The 24,028-nt window shown below is 35.7% G+C and overlaps 1 protein-coding gene across 2 annotated transcripts in view; it reads left to right on the plus strand.

Moving 5' to 3' along the window:
* The window catches only part of FAM3C (FAM3 metabolism regulating signaling molecule C), a 47,530-nt gene that overhangs the window by 11,386 nt on the left and 12,116 nt on the right, over positions 1–24,028 (plus strand). For both annotated transcript variants that reach the window (XM_050785076.1, XM_050785077.1), the window contains exons 2-7: positions 2,234–2,287; positions 6,193–6,297; positions 13,062–13,091; positions 13,779–13,902; positions 20,945–21,003; positions 22,217–22,267. In XM_050785076.1, the coding sequence (XP_050641033.1) occupies positions 2,275–2,287; positions 6,193–6,297; positions 13,062–13,091; positions 13,779–13,902; positions 20,945–21,003; positions 22,217–22,267 (382 nt within the window). In that variant the 5' untranslated portion in view covers positions 2,234–2,274. The remainder of the gene's footprint in view (positions 1–2,233; positions 2,288–6,192; positions 6,298–13,061; positions 13,092–13,778; positions 13,903–20,944; positions 21,004–22,216; positions 22,268–24,028) is intronic.

A 24,028-nucleotide genomic window follows, 5' to 3' on the forward strand; every position in this document is an offset into this window, starting at 1 on the left:
CATTTTCTGGTTTGGGTAAGTGGCTCTAATATCTATATTTCTACCTTTTAATGAACATACTTATATATAAGCCCTTTCACCTGTTGCCTCTAGATTTAGAGTTCTGAATTTCTAGCAAAGGCCTTTTTCTCCCTTTACTGTTGTGTTCCTTTTCTCTGGACCTGTTCAATCCTGTTTAAATTATTGATGGTTTTCAGCCCGAAGTTTCTATTAAGTTTTTGCTTCCCTCCTCCCTATAAGATTATTGTATGTAAATATTTTCTTTGCTTTTACATATCCCCTCTAAGAAGACAAATAGGAATGATTTAGAATTATCACATTATCATCATACATAGATGCTCCTTGATTTGCTCTCAAATATGTTCAATACTCCTATGCTGATTTAGGTTCTTCAATCATTAATTTGCTCTTAAGGAAATTAATTGAGGTATGTTATGACTGAGATTTAATTTGATGAGATTTTAATTTAGAAATTTTACTAAATGTGAATTATCTGAGAAATTTTAACTGAGAACAGTTGTATTCAGCTAGACAATCATCATTGCTTATATTGTGGTCTTAGGGATGAGTTTAGACCCAGGCTTGTTGGGAGATACAAATAGGTGGCGGGTACATGCAGCAGCCACCATAAGGTGTGGCCTGAGCAGACCGTGGAAACAGTGAAATAGAACATAAAGTACCTGGTGTGTAACTTCTTATCACACTTTCAAAGAAATTTTCCTAGGTCACACACAGGTAAGAGTGAAGTTATTCTGGAATGTTAGCTGGCAGGAAAAGCATGTATGTGTTGTGAAAGCTGAGTTCAATTTTGCCAGAAGCCAACAGAGGATTTATAACCAGTTGGGGTTTTCATTTAAAAAGCTGAGATTTTTTTTTTCTGCTTTTATGTGATGGTTTGTACATACTTCAGTACCTTGTTTCCTTTTAGTATTTTCCTAGTCTGTGGCTAAGCAGTTAAAATAGATATATAACATTGACTTTTTCTATTACGTGGAAGGTGTTCAGATAATTAACAAAGGAAATCAGTAACGCACAACTCAGTTTAAGTGTCATTTTTTCTTTATGGTATGTTGTGCAGAAGAAAGAGAGCTAGCCTAAGAGCATTGGACTTCTGGGTGCTGTCCAGACTCCCCCGCCCCCCAGAGCCCCCCGGAAGCCCACCTGCCTAGTCCAGTGAATAAAAAAAGTGCATGTCTCACTTCTTTTCAGTGTCCTTCAGGGATGTGCCATTATTGTTATTTTCTTGACACATTCTGTGAATTGCTAGATCAGGCAACAATATTGAAACATAAATATCAAAATACAATCTAAAATAGAGAGATATGTACTCCTGGCAAATGTGATTCATCCATCAAAATTTCCTTTTGAATTCCATTCCTTTACAATAGATTGAGTTGACTGTGGAAGCTCTCCAGCTAAACTTGAAGATGGCTTTCTTATCAAACTTACTTATTTTTTCATTTTCTTTTCAAAATGTCACCTATCTTGAGTTATTTCTTAGGAGGAAAACACCCATGCACATACAGATTTTTTTTTCCAGCATCCGTTTCTTGTTGATATTACAGTAATATCAAAGAACAGTTGATCCATTTGATTACTCTGTCAATCATGATAATTGCTGGGATATTTACAATTGCAATTCTGTACTTCTTAACATATTATTTTACAAACTTAAATTGAAAAACATGAAGAGGTCCCTGGTATTGAAATAGGAAGCCCTTGCTGTAAATGCTTATGGTAGTGGCACTTGTGTCATATCAAAACTGAAGCGGCATCATGTACTGGAGTGAGCCAGCTGACCTGAATTCTAGCCCCATGTCCACAAATAATTTGTTCCACAACTGGATAAGCAGCGTAACCTCTTTGGACATCATCTGCAAACTGAAGGTTTGGAGCTGAATATCAAAAGTTTCTTATAGATGCATAATCCATGAGAATAAGAAGGCGTTCTCTTCTATTCACAAGCTTGATAACACACTTTTACTCTTTGGTCATTCAGTTAGAGAGCTGAGAACACAGAAGGATAGGACAGACCCTCCTTGAGGTCTTATGGTCCAGTGGAAGGAGACGGGCCCAGTGAGGAGATTTTTTTTTTTTTTTAAATGCCAATGTTGGCATAGTACTTAGAAATGTCATAAAATTTACTAGTTTATATGCCCCATTTCAAACTCAATCTAAGGAGGAATGTTTGTTCTAGAGCTAATGATATTTGCTTTTTGTTTTGATTTTTTAGGAGCATATTAATGAAAAGTGCCATAGACTGAAAAACCAAACATGAGGGTAGCAGGTAAGATATTTAATTTAGTAGAAGTAATTGTACTTTTTGTGTAACCAGTTTGTTAAAGAATGACTGAAGGAGAGGTTAAATAATCTTTCTCCATATTGAGAAAGTTAAGCTGAAATATAATAAACTAAATCATCCAGCCCATCATTTTTAGGTAGTTGGCAGATCACAAATTGGACATTTAGTCAATATTACATAAGTGTTTTGTTGTTGTTGTTCACGTCTTTTGTTGAAATTACACGTTGAGCATCTTAAATCTGAAAATCTGAAATGCTCCTAAATCCAAAACTTTATGAGCAGCAAAACATGATGCTCAAAGGAAATGCTCATTTGAGTATTTAGGGTTTCAGATTTTCAGATTTGGGATGTTCAACTGGTAAGTATGATGCAAATATTCTGAAATCTGAAAAAAAAATCCAAATACTATATATAACACCCATATAAAGAATGGTTTGACAACCTAGGGAGGCTGATTTTTGTTTTTGCTATGTTCTAGCTTCTTGAGAAAAATGAGTTATAAAGTTTTAAAGTTTAAATGTCTCTCATGTATGTACTTAAGATGTGTGTGAAGGATTCGATAAAATACATGTTTTTGCTCAGTATTTGTTCAAGTTTAATCTGCATAGGTGAGATTATGTGTAAGAACTTTAATCTGTTTATTAAGCAGCATATTGAGAAAATTGAAAAACACCATTGGATGTTCATATATTAAGGTAGTTATATTTAAATATTCTAAAAAGACACGTTTATAAATAACTGGAGGGGCTGATGACCTCTTCCTGTGTGTGTGGTAAAAATAAGTCTGTTTTTCCCCACCCGAAGTCAACCAAAGCCCTAGAAGAAATGCATACTTTACATGGAAATTTCTACTAAGCTTGTGCCCAACATAGGTAACTTGTAATTTCTCAAAATCAAGATAGTTTTTTTCTTAATTATCATCTCACCAGCAAACCAATTATTTTCCTAAAGGAGCATCTCTTAGAAATGCCTAAAGTCAAGCTGGGTGAACAAACCAGTCTTCATACTGTGGTCATAATTGTGTAGAATCAGGCGCAATTGATGAAACATCATGATTATTAAACATAACTGAGGGCTGTTACAAATGCTTTTGTAGAAACTTGAAAAACTGAATCTCTTGTGAAATTATAAAGCATTTTTTTAAAAAGTAACTGTACAGTTGAAGAAAAATATTCTCAGAAACGAAGAGCTTGTTTGTGGTTTAAATAAATGTGTTGCAGTGTCTTTCGGTGTGCGTGTGTGTGTGTGTGGGGGGGGGTTGTTCTTTGAGTACAGCAGGACTTACTATTTATGATTTCATGTCTCCAGATGATTTTTAAAGTACATTATTTAAGCATGGCAATTTGAAATAAAGTAACTGTTTCTCACATAATTTTAAATTCATGTTATTTGAAATTAAGTTTGTCATTTAGTCCGTTTCTCTGATTCTGACAATTCCCGAGTTAATTGATGAGTAATTATTCACTGCGTGCTTATTTTGTGTTTGGCACTGTTCCTAGTATAGGTCTTAAGGGAACTGCCTTGAATGAATGAATAAGGATAATTAGGTGTTAGTTTATTGCTTTTAACTAATCTCTTCTAATTTTTTTTTTTTTAAATCTGATTGCTTTTAAATATCTTCATAGCCATTCTTCTTACAGTGAGGCATGAATGTCTGCAGTTTGTACTTTTTGGCCTGTGAAAAACTGGAACACACTCAGAATAGTGCCGTCTGTGACTAGGAGGAAGAGGGAATCTTATGGAAAACTAAGAATGGGAATTGTGGTTGGTATGGTTAGGCTCCATCAAGTCCAGAATGGGATGCTGGTTCTGGACTCAGGCCAGCTTTGGGGGCGATCTCTATAACAGAAGTTCCAGAACTCTAACCCCATGGAGACTGCTAGTTTCTCCACTTCCAACTTTTGTCTCACTTATAGCTTTTCCTTCCTCCTAGTTCCTCTGATGGTTCAGTATAAGTGAATAGGTCTTGGTTTAAGACTCAGTGTTGCTGCTGACTAGTTATGTGACCTTAGGCAAATGATGTAAAATTTTAGCCCTGTTTTCCTTATTTGTGAAAGGAAAATAATGCCTTGAAACGCTATGCAAATGAGATTATACTTATAAAGCAATTAGTTCTACAGAAGACACTAAGTAAACAGTGTATGTGAGTATTTTATATATATATATATAAAATGTTTGTATATAGCTTTTTAAAAACTTTTAGGCTCAAGGGTACAAGTACAGGTTTGTTATCTAGCTAAAATAAATTGAGTGTCACAGGGGTTTGGTGTACAGATTATTTCATCATCCAGGTAGTAAGCATAGTACCTGATAGGTAGTTTTTTGATCTTATCCTCTTCCCACCCTTCACCCTCAAGTAGTCCCCAGAGTCTGTTGTTCCCTTCTTTATGTTTATATGTTCCCTTCTCAGTGTTTAGCTTTTGCTTATAAATGAGAACATGTGCTATTTGGTTTCTGTTCCTGTGTTAGTTTGCTTAGTGTAATGGCCTCCAGCTTCATCCATGCTGCTGTATATAGCTTTTTTTCATGTAACCTTACATTTAGCTTGGTATAGAATTTAGAATATTTGTGTTATCGTCTTGGTGTTTTAATTTTTCAGTTTTGAACAATGAAATGTTCATATGATTGTTTTATGGGACAGGGAAAAGTTATCTCTGGTTGCATGTGCCTATGATTGCTAGAAAATAAGATGTTAAGACTATCATGTGACATGTAATTTTTGAGCTCTTGGTCTTAGTCTTAAATGATCAAGAAGGACTATGCCACCTGTTACCATTTATCTACTAGCAAACAATTGTTGATAGTGTTACTGTATACAGTGCACTCTGCTAGATCCTGGGGAGAAGAGTTCAAAGCCTAACAGAATTTTGCTCTCTTATGCACTAAAAATATAGGCAACTTGTAAGTTGCTCTTGAAAATAGGAAGCAGATTTTGGAGGGGACAGTGTAGAAAATGGAAAAGGGAGGCAGGGATTGATTAGTATTATAGTTAGACTTCCTCATTGCTCTTTCATTTCTACATTAATAGTGTTGCTTTTGGATTTTTTAAGACTTTATTATTTTTAGAGCAGTTTTAGGTTCACAGCTAATTTGAGAGGAAGACGCAGAGATTTTCTACATACTCCCTGCCCCGCTCCCCACATAATCATCAGTAGAGTGTTTCTAAACAGAAATGAGTAGGCTGTGAGAAACGGTGGCTTTCTGAGCATCATATAACTTCATTGAAGAGTCTGCCCACTTGGAGCTTTCCATGTAACCGTGTTATGAAGCATATGTGATAGGTACCAAATTATATCCTGCAGGAATGCAGAAGGCCTGTCTTAAGGTACTAAGGTGTTAAGTATGAAGAGGAAGGCTTTGTTGATCACCATACCAGGAGAGCCTACATAGCTCCAGGAGATGTGTTGGTTAGTGATAGGACAATAAATCTATAACATGTCACTCGAGAATTCCTTGCTTAGTGGACATTGTGGCCTTAGCATCCCCAGAAGGTCCACTGTTTTTGAAAAATCCTATATAGTATTGCTCCTTATTTTTGTGAAGGATAAGGAATCTGCCATTCAACAAACTTGGTGATGTTCCATTAGTCATGACACGTTTTTGTTGTCAGCAACTAGTAGGTAATTTTTTTGCATGTAAAAGTAGGCAGATGGTTCAAGCAGTCCTTTGTCTAGATAGCTAGAAAATCTGAGAATTCTTTGGTCAGGAAAATTCTTTCTCTTGATGAATTGTTTGTATAATTTTTGTGTAGCTCATGTAAAATTAAGATCTAATAGATACAAAGTAGAAATTTATTAACCTTAAAAAAATTTATAAACATTTTTCATAGAAATGCAGAATAAATGTTCTGTGGGCTTACAAAGTTATGCTGAAATATTTCTGCCTTTTAGGTGCTGCAAAATTGGTGGTAGCTGTGGCAGTGTTTTTACTGACATTTTATGTTATTTCTCAAGTATTTGAAATAAAAATGGATGCAAGTTTAGGAAATCTATTTGGTAAGTTTTATTTTGTTCCTTTCTTAAATCTTATTTTTGATGTGGCCTAAAGCTTTATCAGTTACCAGCACTGAGTCACTCAGTGCTAGAAAAGGAAATGTAATTGTTACATATCCATAAATGTGATTTGTTAGAGTATTTTACAGTATATAATAAGATATCTTGGAATTAATTTAGTATAAAACATGAATCTTCTTTCTATTCAACATTTTGAATATATGTAATGAGTCTATTTTACACATTTTTAGGGGCATTAATCATGGCATTCTAAGTGCACATTCTAAAACATAAAATACCTCCAGGCTTAAATTGTTTTCCTGTTTGAGCTGGCTGCTAGAAAACTTGAAGCCAAATCTAGCCCTCAGTTAACCATATGATTAGGGGTCACAGTAATGCATTTTAGATACCAGCCATAGAAATCCATCTTGCAGCTGGCTGTGGTGGCTTGCACCTGTAATTCCAGCTGCTCAGGAGGTTAAGGTGGGAGGATCACTTGAGCCCAGGAGTTCCAGGCTGCAGTGAGCTATGATCATGCCGCACTGCACTCCAGCCTGGGTGACAGAGTAAAACCTCATCTCTTAAAAAAAAAAGAAAGAAATCCATGGTGCTTTCTTACCCTTATTTTCCCTCTGTGGCATTTTTTTTCTAACCCACTCATTTAATGTTGCCATACTGTAAATGTACCATTATAAGGTACCTTAACCCAGTTTTTTAACAGAATCCTTACGTTCATAAAATAACATTTGAAATGTTTTCAGATGAACCAGTTATACATAGTGCTATTGTAGATGATTGTATGTGAGTATCTCATTGAATCTCAAATAATTGCCAAGTATGCATTTCTTTTCTATAAATATACCATTATGAGACTGAATAATAGAATTTAATTTTGACATATTAAAGTGGAAAACAATTATTTAACCAAGGCGCTATATAAGATTACAGTCATGCGTCACCTAATGTGGGGATACATTCTGAAAAATGCATCATTAGGTGATTTTTGTCACTGTGAGAACATCATAGAGTATACTTACACAAATCTAGATGGTATAGACTACCACACACACACCTTGGCTACGTTGTATAACCTGTTCCTCCTGGGCTACAAACCTGTACAGCATGTTACTGTACGGAATTCTGTAGGCAGTTGAACACAATGGTAAGTATGTATCTGAACTTGGAAAAGGTACAGTAAAAACGCAGTACTATAATCTGATGGCACTACCACTCTCTGTATGGTCTGTCGTTGACTGAAACGTCATTAGACAGCACCTGACTATAATTCTGAATCTCCTCTGGAAACTGTTTTTGTAGACTTTTATTATTGAAGCTAGAGAAACCATGAGATTCTTCATAGATCCTTGTACCTACATTGAGTAAGCTATGACTAAATTGTTGCTTATAATATTAAATAATTAAGCATGAAAAGTGAGACTATAAACCCTAGAAACCATATTTTGATCTAGTAGGCAGAAGTCAAATGAAAGAACTGAGATCTCTGGACTACCGATTTTTGCTTTCCATAAATTCATATTTAAAAAGAAAAATCCCTAAGACTTAATTCAGTTTCCGTATTAGGTTCTTATGCTGCTGTGAAGAAATACGCCAAACTAGGTTATTTATAAAGGAAAGAGGTTTAATTGTCTGACAGTTCTGCAGGGCTGGGGAGGCCTCAGGAAACTTACAATCATGGCAGAAGGGTAGCAAACATGTTGTTATTTGTGGCGGAAAGGAGAAGTGCAGAGTGAAACAAGGGGAAAGTCCCTTATAAAACCATCAGATCCTGTGAGAACTCACTATTGTGAGAATAGCATGGAGGTAATTTCCCCCAGGATTCAATTATCTCCCACCAGGTCCCTCCCATGACACATAGGGATTATGGGAACTACATTTCAAGATGAGATTTGGTGGGGACACAGCCAAACCATATCACTCCCTTTCACATTTAATCTCAAGACTGTTATTCCAGTTTTTCTCAAACTTTAATTCACAAGAATCTCCAGAGAATCTTGGTAAATGCAGGTTTCTGAGTTGGTGTTTGGAGTGGGGCCTGAGATTCTGCATTTCCGACAGCTCCAACGTGATGTTGAGATCCCTGTCCATGGATTGTATACTGAGTATAAAGGCTTTGGACAATTCTGATATGTAGTCTTCAGTTTTGGCATAAACCTTTTCAGGTGACTTTTCTTACAGAACTCCTTAAAAGTACTTTCTTGTGCAGGTTGAACATCCCTAATCAGAAAATTCAAAATCTGAAATGCTCTAGAATCTGAAACTTTTTGAACATCAACATGACGCTCAAAAGAAAATGCTCTTTGGAGCATTTTAGATTTCAGATTTTTGGATTAGAGATGCTCAACTGGTAAGTATAATGCAAATATTCTAAAATCTGAAAAAATCCCATATCCAAAATACTTCTGGTCCTAAGCATTTTGGATAAGGGATACTTAACCTATATTGCACTGAATTCTGCCTTTTGTACTCCCAAGTAATTTCAGTTCACTGATCTTGTCTTTGCCGGCTAGAGCCCCTTCTTCATCAGTGATCCCTCAGTTACATCGTAGTCATTGTCCGCCAGACCTTCCTTTACAAGTTTTCATCCTTTCCAGTAATGGAATCTTCCCTTTCAGCCATTTCTCTTGATAAACTGGTTATTTTCCTCCTAAACTTGTTTGTTTTTCAGCACACATCCTAAAATGAAGCATCCAGGTTCCAGCATAAAAGTAGTTATTGCAAAGTATAGTGAGATATTACTTTACTTGTTCTGGTCTGTGTACTTGTATTACTACGTAGTGGCCAGCCTGGTGGCCTTTGAGAGCACATCTGGTTTCATTTGAATGATGGAGTGGAAACTATATGGAAGGCATAGAGGACTTGTTCCATGTGGCTTTGGAAGCAGTGTGGATAGTTAATTCTTCTAAGAGACGTTGATGGTAAGAGAAGCAGCTTATGAGATGGTAGTTTGACTCAAAAGCAGGTTGCACGTATTCTTCTTTTTTAGCGTAATAGACTTTCACTTGTCTATAGGCCTTGGATGAAAGTTCAGTGAAGGACAAATGAACGCCAAGAGACTGAACCAGCAAGGAAAGGAGGATGTTTGGGAGAAGGGAGGCAGTGGGACCATTGGAACAAATAGAAGTTACATGGGAAAAGACCCACTGTTTTTAGAAGATTGAAGAGAAGGTTGGGTGAAGCTACAGTGTGGTATAGTCACTGTGCACATGCAGCTGGTGGTTCCTCTCCGGTGATACCAGTCATGTCTGTCCTCATCCTTTGTCCCCCATCTTTGGCCCTGTTTGGATCTTCGTCTCTAATCTGGACTGTTTTTATGACCATCATAATGATGTTCCTATGTCTTTTCTCATCTCTGATATCTGCCTATCTCGCCACTTTCAGAGCCATTTTCTTAAAACTCAGTAATCTTTAGTATTTCCAGTTACTAGAGGATAAAGTCCAAACTCCTTACTTAGGTTGGCAACCAAATCCCCCAGCCTGCCCTTCTCAGCTGTTCTTCACCCCTCCTTCCTGCGTGGGTCACACTGTTGTGCCAGTCTGCATACAGCTTCAAATCCCCTCCTGTCCTTTCTACCCTGGCCTTTGCTTGTCGTGGTTCCTCACCCTGCACATCTTTCTCATTTTTTAGAACTTTGCATAAATTCCCCTTCTTTGGAATAAATTGTGTTTGAACCTCCCTCTTTAAGAATATATTGCTCCTTTTTTCTGAACATTTTTTCTAATTGCATAGTAGTTATATTTCAGTTTGGCACTGATTTTAATCTGCCTTGCATTATATAATTTTTTTTCTTTTTTTCCTCTTTTTCCTGTGTCTGTCTCCCTTCACCCAAGAGTGAGTCTTAAAGGCGATCTTTTGGTGCTTCACCCAGCATCTCCAGTGCTGCAGATGGTAAATGCTGATTGAGTGAAAATAAATGTAGGTAACAGAGAATTAGGATTTCTACATGGAAAGGAATATTTCCAAAGTGGGATTCACATAAAGCTGTATTAGTTGGAAAAATCACTGGTAGTCACCTATGAACAGATGTTGAGCTACTTTAATCTCCTACTTTTTATTTTTTATTTTTTGATTTTTCCTGATGTTGAGAACCTGTAAGTGGTTTTGTGTGCATTTTAGCTATTTGATTTAGACATTATTAGGGCAGATGGTTATTTTCATTTCAAAACTGAAGTGTAGTACTTTGTAACCTTACTGGTTGCCAATCTATTGAATTGGCCAAAATTTAACTGTGTGGTTTTATTTTAATTCTCATTTCAGACTATCTTAGGGAAGATGGATATATGGTTAGCTGTATCATTTGTGTAGCATCTTAGTATATGAAAGGGTAACATGTTTAATCCAGTAGGAGGATTCTTGCTATAATCGTTATCTTAAGGACCCATAAGATTAAAAACAGTTCTTTTGGTGATTAGTTTTCCATTTTTTAACTTACTTGACAGTTTCTATAAATTATGTAGATTTATGTTTATTGTATATATTATTTTAGAAAAATAAAACACATTTGTAGAAAGGAAGAATGACAGTTTTTCCCACAATTAGTAGTTGAAATTACCAGTGTCAATTATGAATTTTAAAAACAATTTTTTGTGAAACTTTATTTTAAGATGATTGTATTATCTTTTACAAATCCATTTAAATATACAGAGAGATGGTGCATACCGTTTCCTCATTTTCTCCCATTGGTAATAGCTTACAAAACTATAATATACTGTCACAATCAGGACATCAACACGGATACAGTTCACCAATCTTATTCAGATTGTGGGTTAATGTAGTGTTTGTTTTCAGTGTGAATACTTAGCTAGTAAATGAACTGAATACAGTCCAAATTATTTTTGTCTGTATTGCTGCAATAAGTACTTAATGTTCTTTTTTTTTTTTTTGAGATGTAGTCTCACTCACTCTGTTGCCCAGGCTGGAGTGCAGTGGCGCAATCTCTGCTCACTGCAAGCTTCTCCTCCCAGGTTCATGCCATTCTCCTGCCTCAGCCTCCTGGGTAGCTGGAACTGCAGGCACCCGCCACCACGCCCGGCTAATTTGTTTTTGTATTTTTAGTAGAGACGGGGTTTCACTGTGTTAGCCAGGATGGTCTCGATCGCCTGAGCTCATGATCCGCCCGCCTCGGCCTCCCAAAGTGCTGGGATTACAGGCGTGAGCCACCGTGCCTGGCCATAAGTACTTAATGTTTTTTGAATTTATTTATTTTCACCTTTTCAGATTTAAACCATTGATATATAGTGTATAAATTACTTGAGACATTATTAAAAACTAAAGTACAAAATAGTTCTGATTCATTAGCCCGACTTACTGAAAGGCATTCATTGATGAAATGCAATAACAAATGTTTATTATTGTTCCTTGCAGTTAAATCTATATGCAGAAAGAAATTAAGGAGTAAAGCTATCAGTGTAGTTTGAGGGGAAAAAATTGTAGGAGAGGAGGGATTTTGGTGTTTGTATGTTGTGCTTGTATTCTATACTTGGACAGCTGTTTATGAAAATTAATGTACCTGTTTGGCCACCGGATGCTAATATTTTCAGAATTGCAGACTTAGTACAGGGCTTTTGATTTTGATGTGTATTGGATAAAAATGAGCTTTCTTCTGGAAAGAAGTCTTTCACAGGAGTTTCTTCACCTTAAAGCATGTACTCTCCTTACTCTTACACAAATTAAATGGAGGTGATGTTATTTACTTAGTAAATGCCTGATGATTAAAAAACTGATTTTCCCGAAATTGTATCCCAGTGAAGTTTTTTTTTCCCTCAAACCGAGTGTAGATAAGGTTTGTTTTCTGCTTTGTTCTGGGCATTAAGCTTTTTCAATGTTTTATTACCTTTATGACTTTAATAGTACATAATATTCTACTGAGTGTTCTATTGAGTTAATGAACTTTTATTTACTTGGTCATTTTCCTCTTTTTAAACATTTCAATACAGTCTTTTAACTTTCAGCTTACCAGTTTGAGTATTGGACCTACAGGAAATTCACAATTATCTAAAATAGTACAGAACTAAAATTGTGTGACTATTTATAGCAAGACAGCTGGTTAAGATTTATCACACTGCATACTTATTAGTCAAATCAGGAAATGGCTGTCCACAGTACTTTGATGATCTGAGTTATAATCTCTTGGGCTGGGATCAGATGTTAGTGCTTTTAAAAAGCCCTAACTATAATTATGATAGATGGTCAGGTTAAGAACTACTACATTCAAGTTAAGATTTGACCTCATGGTTTCCTTGATCTGATAAATTATAAATCTTTTAGTAGTGACCTTCCTCATCCCTCTCCCTGGCCCTCGCAATCTCCTGACCTCACCACTAAGATAGGTTCCTGTATATTCTCTGGGGCTTTTGCATATCTTCACAACACCATACAGCAGCAACAACTTTTAAACACCATCATATTCACCAAATTTATGTTCATAAACATTGAAAGATAAGTTTGTAGAGTAACTTCCTGATTGAAATTTAAATTTATAGTAAATAAAATTCAAAATAAAATGGAAAGGGAAAAATAAAATGTTTTATCAGTAATAAAATACTACCCTCCATAATTATTTAATAGTTTATAATGAATGTACAGGGTGAAGTTCCTTTCTCACTTTTTCTTAAGAAGTGATATTCATGTTTTATTGTATACTGAATGATTATTTGAACACTTATTTTTGTGGGCCTAAATATATTTTAAAAGTGGATACTTGCCAATAGGCTAATTCCTTCTAACAAAAGTAATTTTTTTTTTTCAGCAAGATCAGCATTGGACACAGCTGCACGTTGTAAGTATTTCATCTCAATTTTTTATGTGTGATTTATTCTGCCTTATCTTAGGCATATGAGACCTTATATTCAAAGTGTCAGTATTAGAGTGTGAGGAAAAACTGATTTAGAAACGGCTTTTTAAAGTTACAAGGATGCTATTTGATTGGACAGCCCAAATACTTTTTGGTAATTATTCATGATGGATGTTTTGTGTTTTTCAGCTCCATTATTATAAGTACAGAAATTGGTGTGAGGAGTAAGAGACAATACTGTACATGGGCAGGTAGTCAGTGAAACATTAGGCTTTTTGTAATGATCCTGGAGGTGACGATTTTTTGTGCATATATGGACTAGAAGTGCAAAGTAACATTCAGAACCTCCCACATCCTGAAATTTAAAAATAAACTCATAGGTAAAATATATTTACCGTAATGAAGTTTGTATTACTTGACCCATTTACGCCCATTATTAGTTTGTTTCCTAGGAAGTTCTGGCATCTGTTGTGGGCTTTTTTTTGCTGTTTTTAAAAAAAAAAAATTTGAGGTTCTTTGAAACCCTCAGGGGAAAAAATTAGCTTGTAATTTAATATATGTGTATTTTGATGTTTTACATAATGCCCTTTGTGGTTTGAGATTTGAAATAAAGTGTGGGAAAGTCTATTAATTTGTTTTCTTTAAAAAGAAATCATATTTTCTCCCCCAAAGCTACAAAGCCTCCCAGATATAAGTGTGGGATCTCAAAAGCTTGCCCTGAGAAACATTTTGCTTTTAAAATGGCAAGTGGAGCAGCCAACGTGGTGGGACCCAAAATCTGCCTGGAAGATAATGTGTAAGTATTTGGTGACTTGAGACTCTAAAGTGTGCTATTAAATTACAGCCAGTTGAACCTGAGTTTAATGGATATTTTGAAAATGTATTAGGCATACTTTATTAATGGAAAGTGATTTCAGTTTTTATTATACAGTTTTTTTCTCATGAATTCAAGGGGCCTTAAAGTTCTTAAATTTTAATAACACTTATTTGGCTTGATAGAGATAAAAGATTTCCTCTGAGTGAATTCTCTAGATCTGCACTGTTCCATTTACTAGCAACAAAACACAGGTGGCTATTTAATTTTGATCCTTAAATATTAGGAAGAAAGTTAATTCACTTAACTAAAAGTTCAGTTCCTTGATATCCATCACCACATTTCAGGTGTTCAGTGGCCACATGTGGCTCATGGTCACCAAATGGAACAGCAGAGAGAGCATTTTCTTCATGGCAAAAATCCTATTTGCAACGTTGGCCTGGACAATGAATGCGTTCTCTTATAAACCAACATCTTTCATTTAAAATATTTGAGTGCTGCTTGTTGAAGTGTGAAATAACCTCAGTTCCATTGCAGTACAAACTGCTTGCCTCTAAGCTGAATGGTTTCCTATGTCGAAATGCTTTCTAAAGGATGGTTTTTAGGATTTTTAATATCCTACCTCAGTGTCAACTGTTGCTTGCAAGTTCCTGCTGCTGAAATTGCAAACCCTACTTTTAGTTGGTTGCTTTTAATATGCTATTGCCTAGAAAACTAGACATGGGAGCTTATTTAAACTTAATATAAAATAATAAATTTGTCACTAATTGTATAGAATAAAGAGATAATTTTATAGCAGAGAGGAGACCTAGGCAGCTTTTCCTGGCTGTTTATGTGCCTCTTCTTTTAACATAGAAGCTCTTAAATTTTTATCCTAGCCTCCTTTGCAGGTAGTTAGCTGTAAAAAGTTTATTGAGCCTTATGGGGCAACAGTTTTCTTGTAAAATTAAGGGCTTGAGCTAGATGATCTTTAAGGTCTGTACTGATTTCCTTTATTTTCCTGTATTCTAATGATGATTTACTGTTAATCCATGTGTTTTCTGATTTCACATTAGGATAGTCCTGTTTTACTGACATGTAATAAAGCACTTGAATTTTAGAAGTTTGTAGGTTTTTGAAAACATTCTCATTTCCACTTTTTATCTTGTTTGGTTAAATAGACCCCAGATTTGATTCTAAATAACAGGAACAAAATTATTTTAGAATACCTAACCCATAGATGACCTTGGACATCTATTCTGCCCCCCTCGATGCATGTAAATTTTAGTTCAGAGAAGAAGAGATCAGACTATTTTTACTAGCAGGTTTTTTATTCACAGATTAAAACTGTAAACAGCAAAACACACTCAGAAAAGCTCAACTGTTTACCCACATGGCCTACAAGTTCCTATGTGTCCTGACCCTTATTCACTTCTCTCCAGATCTTCTTGATCTTGGGATCTTGGAGCATGCTATTCTGTCTAGGATGGTCTTTCCTCACTCCTCACCTGGCTGTCTTCCTTCTTGTCCTTTGGTTCTCAGGGTACACTTCACTGTCTTAGAAACTATTCTCTATCCCTCAACCTAAAGTTGAACAGCTAAAGATCTAAGGTCGAAAAGAGAACAGTGTGTAGACAGTGGAGCTTGGTAAAATACATACTGGGCTTACAGCCAGAGAATTTGCTTCTAGCATGGTGGGCATGTCGTGTTGCATTTGTGTTTCAGTTTCTTTAACCATTAAATGAGGCAGGCCACGTATCCATCCTTATTTCAGGAACCATTCTGCCATTACCTTGAGAGATTAAATATTTGGTGGGATTTTATACCCAAGTCTCAGGTTAAAGTCCAAAGAAAGAGTCTTAAGTTTTTTGAGAGTCATTTATTCACCTGTTCAGCAAGTATTTTTGAGCATAATCCCTCCTGTTATGGAACTTACAGTTTAGTAGGGGTGACAAATGTTTAACAAATATGTACTTATAAATTGTGACACCAGGCCAGTTGCGGTGGCTCACACTTGTAATCCCAGCACTTTGGGAGGCTGAAGCAAGTGGTTCACCTGAGGTCAGGAGTTTGAGAGCAGCCTGGCCAACATGGTGAAACCCCATCTCTACTAAAATACAAAAATTAGCCAGGCATGGTGGCACATGCCTGTAATCCTAGCTACTCGGGAGGCTGAGGCACAAGAATCACTTGAACCTGGGAGGTGGAGGTTGCAGTGCGCCAAGATCACACCACTGCACTCCAGCCTGGGCCACAGAGCGAGACTTTTTTTTTTTTTTTTGAGACAAACAAACAAATTGTGACTCCAGCCCTGCAGGGTGGCAGGGTGTGATGAGTACTGGCAAGAGTGGATGGAAAGAGGTGTCCACCTTTGGTCGAGGGTTATGGAACAGTTTCTAAGACACTGATGTGTATTCTGAGATCTGAGGGATAGAAAGGAAGACCATCCTAGACAGGAGGAAAGAGCCTGCTCGAAGGCCCTAAGATTGGGCAGCTCTGGAGAGAAGTGAATTAGGGCCAGGCTGCATAGAAACTTGTAGGCCATGCAGGTAAAGGGTTGAGACTTTTTTTCTGAGTGCATTGAGAGCTTGTGGAAGGATTTCAGATTCAGGCATGTCGTGATTTTACTTATATTGAGAAAAGTTATCTGGCTGCTGTGTAAAATAATTAAGGAAGTGGAATAGAGAGGTCAGTTGGAAGGCCATTGTCAGTTACTGCCACAGCTCTTTGATACTGCCTCCCTATTGCTAACAGACTTTATTGCTTATACATTCACTAAAATATATGAGTAGATAATAAAAATAACATAAGCAGATAATTTAATATTTTCAGAGCACCTGCTCTGAGTACATGTAACTCATTTTGGAGACTGCTATTCTTGTGTCTCAATGGGGGCAGTTTTGTTCTCCGGGGGACATTGTAATTTTGGGTTGTCATAGCTTTGGAGGTACTCCTTGTAGAGGCCAGAGATGCTGTTAAACATCTTTCAGTGCAGAGGTCAGCTGGTCCACAAGAATTATCAGGCTCCTAAAATGAGAGGCCAGGTTTGAGAAACTCTGATACAGACAGATGATAATTATGATTAGGATGGTGGTCATAAGTAGATTAAGTCAAAATATATTATGGAGATTAAGATGTGTTTTAAATGTCTCAGTTAGAAATAGAAAATCGCAGGTGTGAACCTAAGGTGTCAGGAGAAACAGTAATTGCAGCTTTTTTTTTACTTTACTTTTTTTCTTTTCTTTTTTACCTAGAGACAGGGTCTCATTCTGTTGCCCAGGCTGGAGTACAGTGACGCAATCTTAGGTCACTGCAACTTTGAATGCCTGGACTCAAGCGATCTTCCCACCTCTACCTTCTGAGTAGCCGGGACTAAGGTGCACACCACCACACACAGCTAATTTTTCTATTTTTGTGGAAACGGGGTCTCATTGTGTTGCCCACGCTTGTCTTGAACTCTTGGGTTCAAGCAGTCTTCCCACTTCCACCTCCCAGAGTGCTGGGATACAGGTTTTTTCTTTCTCGTTAGAGCACCCATAGAGCTGACTTATATTCCAATTATAATTTTCATCTAAGGCATATTCATTTGATTTCAATTTGTATGAATTTGATGTTAGGAATAATTCATTACTTTTGATTTTAATGGTAATGTTTGCTGCAAGAATATGAGATTATTTTGAGGGTTTTTTTTTTTTCTTAACAAGGGATCAATGTTTTTGGCTATGAAGGCAAAGAGGTAAAATCAAGATTATTATATAGGTACTTATATAATCATTTAAAATGTAACCATTGAAAAATGTAAAAACTGTTCTAAACTCATGAGTAGTAAAACAAAACAAATAAAAAAACCAGTTGGCGGGATTTGGCTCATGAGCATAGTTTGCCAAGCCCTGCTTTAAACTAACCATCCTAAGAGGTAGTAACTAGAACATGGAGTAGCTATTTGAAACAAAACTATACTTGAAGATATCAATTATTTCTACAGATGATATAATCATTTCCTTTAGAATTTTGCCTGGAGATGTGGGGAGGGGCACCTTATATTCATGAAGGATAAAAGAAAATATCTCAACTTGTGTTAGTAAGGGTGACTAACCTTTATACATTTTAAATCTCATTGGGTTTTTTATTTGTTAGAGATTTTCTGTTTGAATTTCAGTTTTTAAAATTTGATAAGCTGCTGCCCTCTTGTGGGAAGCCTATGTCGTTGTGCTTCTTTGTTACCTTTATTTCTTTGCTTTATGGTAGATTTCAGCCTGTAAAATGCAACATCATACCCCTAGATGATCTTTACTTGGAAAAGTCACTCTGGCACTTAACCTGTTAATCGCAGCAGTTACTTCTTAATGATAGAGTTTACTTATTGAATGTATTTCTGAAGGAAACAGAACAATGCATTTTGAAACTTCTCTTTGGTGCAGCTGAGCCAATAGTTAAGTAATGAAGCATAGAACTTTTTAAATGTATGTGCTCCAAACTAGTGCTTTTAAACAGCTTTGAGATATAATTCACATGCCATCCATTTCACTCATTTATATTACACAGTCAGTGGCTTTGTATATTCACAGATATATGCAATCTCTGCCACAGTCAATTTTAGAACATTTTTATATCTCAGAAAGAAACTCTGTACCCCTTAGCTAATACCCTTCTATGCCTTTCTTGTCCTGCCCCACTTCTCCACCCTCAAACCCTAAGTTAACCATTAGTTTACTTTCTGTCTTTATAGATTCCTATTTTGGACAGTTCATATAAGTGGTATATAATATTTGGTCTTTTGTGATTGGCTTCTTACCGTAATGTTTTCAGTCTTCCTCCATGTTATATCATGTATCAGAACTTCATTCCTTTATATCTGAACGATATTCCATTGTATGGACATACCACATTTTGTTTACCCATTCATTAGTTGGTAGACATTTGAGTTGTTTTCACTTTTTAACTATAATGAATAACATTAACAGAAACATTTATGTACACATTTTATGTGGACATATGTTTTTATTTCTTTATACTCCCGGGGAGTGGATTTTGTTTCAGATGGTAACTCTGTTTAATTATTTGAGGGACTGCCAGATTGTTTCCCAAAGTGGCTGCATCTGTTTGCATTTCCACCAGCAGTGTATGAGGGTTCCAATTTCTCCACATCCTTGCCAACACTTGTAATTATCTGACTTACTGATTATAGCCAGCCTCGTAGGTGTGAAACGAAATCTCATTTGCATTTCCCTGATGATTAGTGATGTCTAGCGTCTTTTTGTGTGCTTATTGGCCATTTGTATGTCTTCTGTGGAGAAATGTCTATTCAAACCCTTTGCCCATTGATAAATTGGATTGTTTCTTTTAATTGAGTTGTAATTTCTCTTTTGATTAATGTTTGCATGATATGTCTCTTTCTACCCTTTTACTTTCCACTGCCTATATGGTTATATTTAAAGTGAGTTTCTTGTAGACAGTGTGTAGTTGGTTCCTGTTTTAATTCACTGTGCCAGTTTCTGTCTTAATTTGGTATGTTGAAACTATTTTCATTTATAATAATGATTAATATATGAGGGTTTAAGTCTACTCTTTTATTATTTGTTTTTATTTTCTCTTTTTCCTGCCTTCCTGTGAGTTACATGAACATTTAAAAAAGTGTTTCTTTTGATTTATTTATAGTATTTTTGAGTGTATCTCCATATAGCTTCTTTAGTGCTTTCTCTCTTTACAGAAAAAGTTTGCAGACTCAAGTTCTAGACTTTAGGTCTTCAAGTGAGGGAGAAAATATTATGCAGATTAAATTGGAAAATATGTCATATCTATATCTGTTAAATGGTGGATAGCACCAAAAATATAGGAAGTAGTCTTCCAGTATTTGAAAACTTATTATCTGATTCAGTCATCATTGACAGGCAAGTGGAATTTTAACATGAATCTTCATTATTTGTTTTTCTTTATTTTATCTTACTCATTAGCATAGATCCAACATTTGTTAGAACTGAGCTCATTCATCAATTGCAACCATGATTTAGCTGCTGATGTGAGTTGTTTGAAAAATCAACTAAAACATTCTGTGAGAATCAATTGACTGAGATTTATAATAAAGTACATTGTAGATTTTATTTGTGAAATTGTGCAGTATACATCCTTCATATCAGTAGTTTATAATAAATTATGTGCCTATGTGTGTATATGATTCTGTCAATATATGGACATGTGTGTGCACGTGTTGTCACATTTTGCATATTGCCTCTCTCTCCTAAACACAGACCAGTTGTTAAATATTTAACAGCACACCACTGGGAGTATTACTATTACCTTAAAGTTTTGAGTTAAAAGAACTCACAATTTTAGTTTAATAACTCTGATTTGGGCAATTGAACAAACTGAACTGATAACCAGCAAATGTGTCACCGGTACCTTACATTTTACAGTGTCATTGTCTTTATCTAGTGGTCAGAGCTGCCCGTGGAAGTCAATTCTCTCAGGTAGTCACCATGTAAGTGACTGTCATTCAATGCCGTAATTTCATGAGTGCAATATTTATTCTTAGTGTGGAGGAACTTTACGGTGATAATCACTAGGAGAATGTTCACAATTAGGTAAAACATTCAGGAAAGAGTGCTCCCTCATTCTGTTAGCTTTTAGATTTTAAAAGATGGGGGTAATATCTCACTTCTGTTTCATGTCACACTGGTATTGAAGAGAGCAGAAAGGAGATTATCTTTTGTTTGATACCTGAAGAATGGGGCAGAACATGTGCTTAATGTGCATGTTTTAAGAGTTATCTGAAGCAGTGCAGCACAAAAATGGTCTATTATTTCAGGCCTAATATTTTTTAATATGTATTTCTATTTGTGAAATATTATTTAAGGACATTGCTTTAAAATTATTCAGTATTAGACTGTCTTCTCTGACTTAGTAGAGATCTTTTTAATTTCCTCTGCAGCACTGAACAATTGAAAATGTGTATAATATTCCTAACCTTTTTTGCAAGACTTTATTTTTCTGATATGTTATTGTACAGTATTTAATTCTAAATTTATTTCAATTTCTCCCCCTTCAGTTTAATGAGTGGTGTTAAGAATAATGTTGGAAGAGGGATCAATGTTGCCTTGGCAAATGGTAAGAACAATTATTTTAGCTTATGGATATAATCATTTTTCTGTCCCGAAGTAAAATGCACTATCAGAGGATCAGGTTAGAAAGTGCTGCTCTTGATGATAAAGCCCTCTCTCCCATCCCTGCCCCACAAAAAATCTATAGGTGGAGACTTGGTGTCTAAGAATTTATAGTGTGTTTCTTGAAAGTATCCTAACTTGCTATGCAAGAACTTCCCGTGAGATTGTCAGAAAACAAACAGTCTAACATCACATTGATAAAAATCTTGCTTCAAATTTTGCAATCCTGACATAATAGGAAGATAGGTTGACAGGATTAAAGGTGTGTAAAATAACAAAGGATAGTGGACTATTAAATGGTGTAGGCGAAGGAACAAAGAATAAGAATTTATTGTAATTTTTCATTATCGGCCATTCTTCTGATTGCTTAATTAGTATGAATAAGTTCATTGAATCCTGAACATCTCAAATTTTCCTTCAAAATCAAATCTGAAAACCTGAAACCATAAAGTAAAGCCTAACTGCATATTGATCTTCCATAAGTATTCCAATAAGTATTCCATAAAGCTGTGTAGGTACAATAAGTATTCCATAAAGCTGTGTAGGTACAATAAGTATTCCATAAAGCTGTGTAGGATGGTTATAAGATACATAGGATGGTTAGAAACCACTGTAGTTTCATAGTGTAGAAAAATATGTTTTACTACTTTCACAACAAGAGGTAAATTTTTGTGTTTCTACTTTCTTCATTTCCTTAGGTAAAAGGTTCAGCATCTATTTGTCTATTTCATTAATAGCAAAAAATACATTTTATAGAGCAAGTTAATGTAAATTTTATTGTAAAAACTGATTTAATGTAGAAAATGGCATCTGATTCAAGGAGATACTTCTTTTCTGTAAAAGGTTTACTTTTGAGTAATTTTAAACTAACAGAATATGGAAACAAGGATGACATATATCTAACTGAATTGGAATGGTCCACAGTCAGTAATAAACTTCTATTTATCCTTTGGCTTAAAAGATTAATGAGAAAGTTGTATGAAAAAATTACTCTTTAAAAATATATTTCAGGTGTGTATGATTCAGATTTTAAGTTGTTCTCAAAGTTATTCCTTCTCTGCTAGTGAATTCACATCAATCATTGGATAAGATTATTGGTTTTACAGTGTATGATGTATTTCAGATGCATAATTTGATATGAATTTAATCTCTTTTAGGAAAAACAGGAGAAGTATTAGACACTAAATATTTTGACATGTGGGGAGGAGGTAAGTGTAAATAACATATGACTCTGTGTTCTTTTGCTGGCACTGACTTAATCACCTCAATACAATGTAGTCCATTAATGAGAGAATGATGATGCTATTTGTGTTAGTTCATTTTGTTTCCCTTACTTTCTGTTCACTAAATGTCCGGCTGTATTTAAGTTATCATTCATGTTTTATATACTTTGTTCTTCTTAGAAGAAAATTTTTGTGGTATGTAATTGAAGACAGTAATATCAAAATTGAGATTTAAAAAAAAATTTCATCTTGTTTTCTACAGGACAACCAATTCAAAAGTTTGGGGCTCCTTTAGGTTTCTGTCTAAAATTAAAAAAAAACAAAAACAAAAACAGAATAACCAATGTAAGCATTCCTAAGTGATGGGAATTGATTTTTTTACATGTGATTTTTCAGTCTTAAAAATATCATAACTAGGAGCATTAGAAAGACAAGATAAACTATCAGTTTTAGAAAAGCAATCCTATTATTCATCACAGTTCTACCCTCTGACTTGTGGCTTTTTAGGTAGATGAATATTTGAGGGAAGAAATAGAATTTTCTTTCCTGTTGACTGGATGTAAAGCAATCCACAGATATTTTCCCTTTCCATATTTGGAAGTCCCACAAGGAGTGGGAATAAGTTACCAGCATGCAGAGGCAAGGGACTGGCACCCCAAAGAAGAACGCTGCCCAGAAGGATGGGTTTTTTTCCTCAAGTTTGAAGGGAGGCCAACACTGGTTTATCTTTCGATTCTGTAATTTGGGAGATTTATCAGTATGAGGATCTCCTCAGCACCTCCCCATTCCTTTTATATATTCCCTGGAAGCCAACAGCTATTAGGCTTCCTGAAATCTCAGATAATTTAACTTTTCTAACATATCTTCAGCTTGTAATAAGATCCATGTAGCCGGATGCGGTGACTCACGCCTGTAATCCCAGCACTCTGGGAGGCTGAGGCAGGCAGATCACCAGGTCAGGAGATGGAGACCATCCTGGCTAACATGATGAAACCCCATCTCTGCTAAAAATACAAAAATTAGCCAGGTGTGGTGGCATGCACCTTTAGTTCCGGCTACTTGGGAGGCTGAGGCAGGAGAATCCCTTGAACCAAGGAGGGAGAAGTTGCGGTGAGCCGAGATCATGCCACTGCACTCCAGCCTGGGCGACAGAGTGAGACTCCATCTCAAAAAAAAAAAGATGCCGTATATTATTTTGTTCTTAAATAAGGTTAGGACAACATTGCATAGCTGTCAAAGCTGTATAAACTTAAAATGTGACCATCAATTTTAGATTCTAAAGGCATAAATTGGTCCTGCCAAAATTTGTTGATAGAAACAGTCTTACAAAGCTGTTGTTGAAATCAGTCATGTGACCAGGAGCTCTGGTATTCCCTACTTCCCTTGTCACAGGTAGATTAATTACCACTAGAAGCATTCTTCTAGTTAGGAAATTGTTGCTGTTTATTGCCACCTTTGCATTTCAGTGGAAGTAATTTGTTAGCTGCCTTGTTATATCTTTTTGAATTGAAAATGCTATTATGAAATATAATCAGTTATCAAAAATCTTTGGAATCTTTGCTGCGGAAAGAAACTGAGTACATTTGAAGTAACCCAGTTTTGGAGTTGAATTAGACTTCAGAGCTATAAGGAATGCTGACGCTGTAAAGAGTTCAAGATGTTAAGTGGTTTGTAGAATCTGACCTATATATGTGGCATCAACAGTTTATAGTCACTGAAGTGGTTTATTTTGGAGTCCTTGTGGAT

The sequence above is a fragment of the Macaca thibetana genome, chromosome 3 (assembly GCF_024542745.1).
Source record: "Macaca thibetana thibetana isolate TM-01 chromosome 3, ASM2454274v1, whole genome shotgun sequence".
NCBI classification, from domain to species: Eukaryota; Metazoa; Chordata; class Mammalia; order Primates; family Cercopithecidae; genus Macaca; species Macaca thibetana.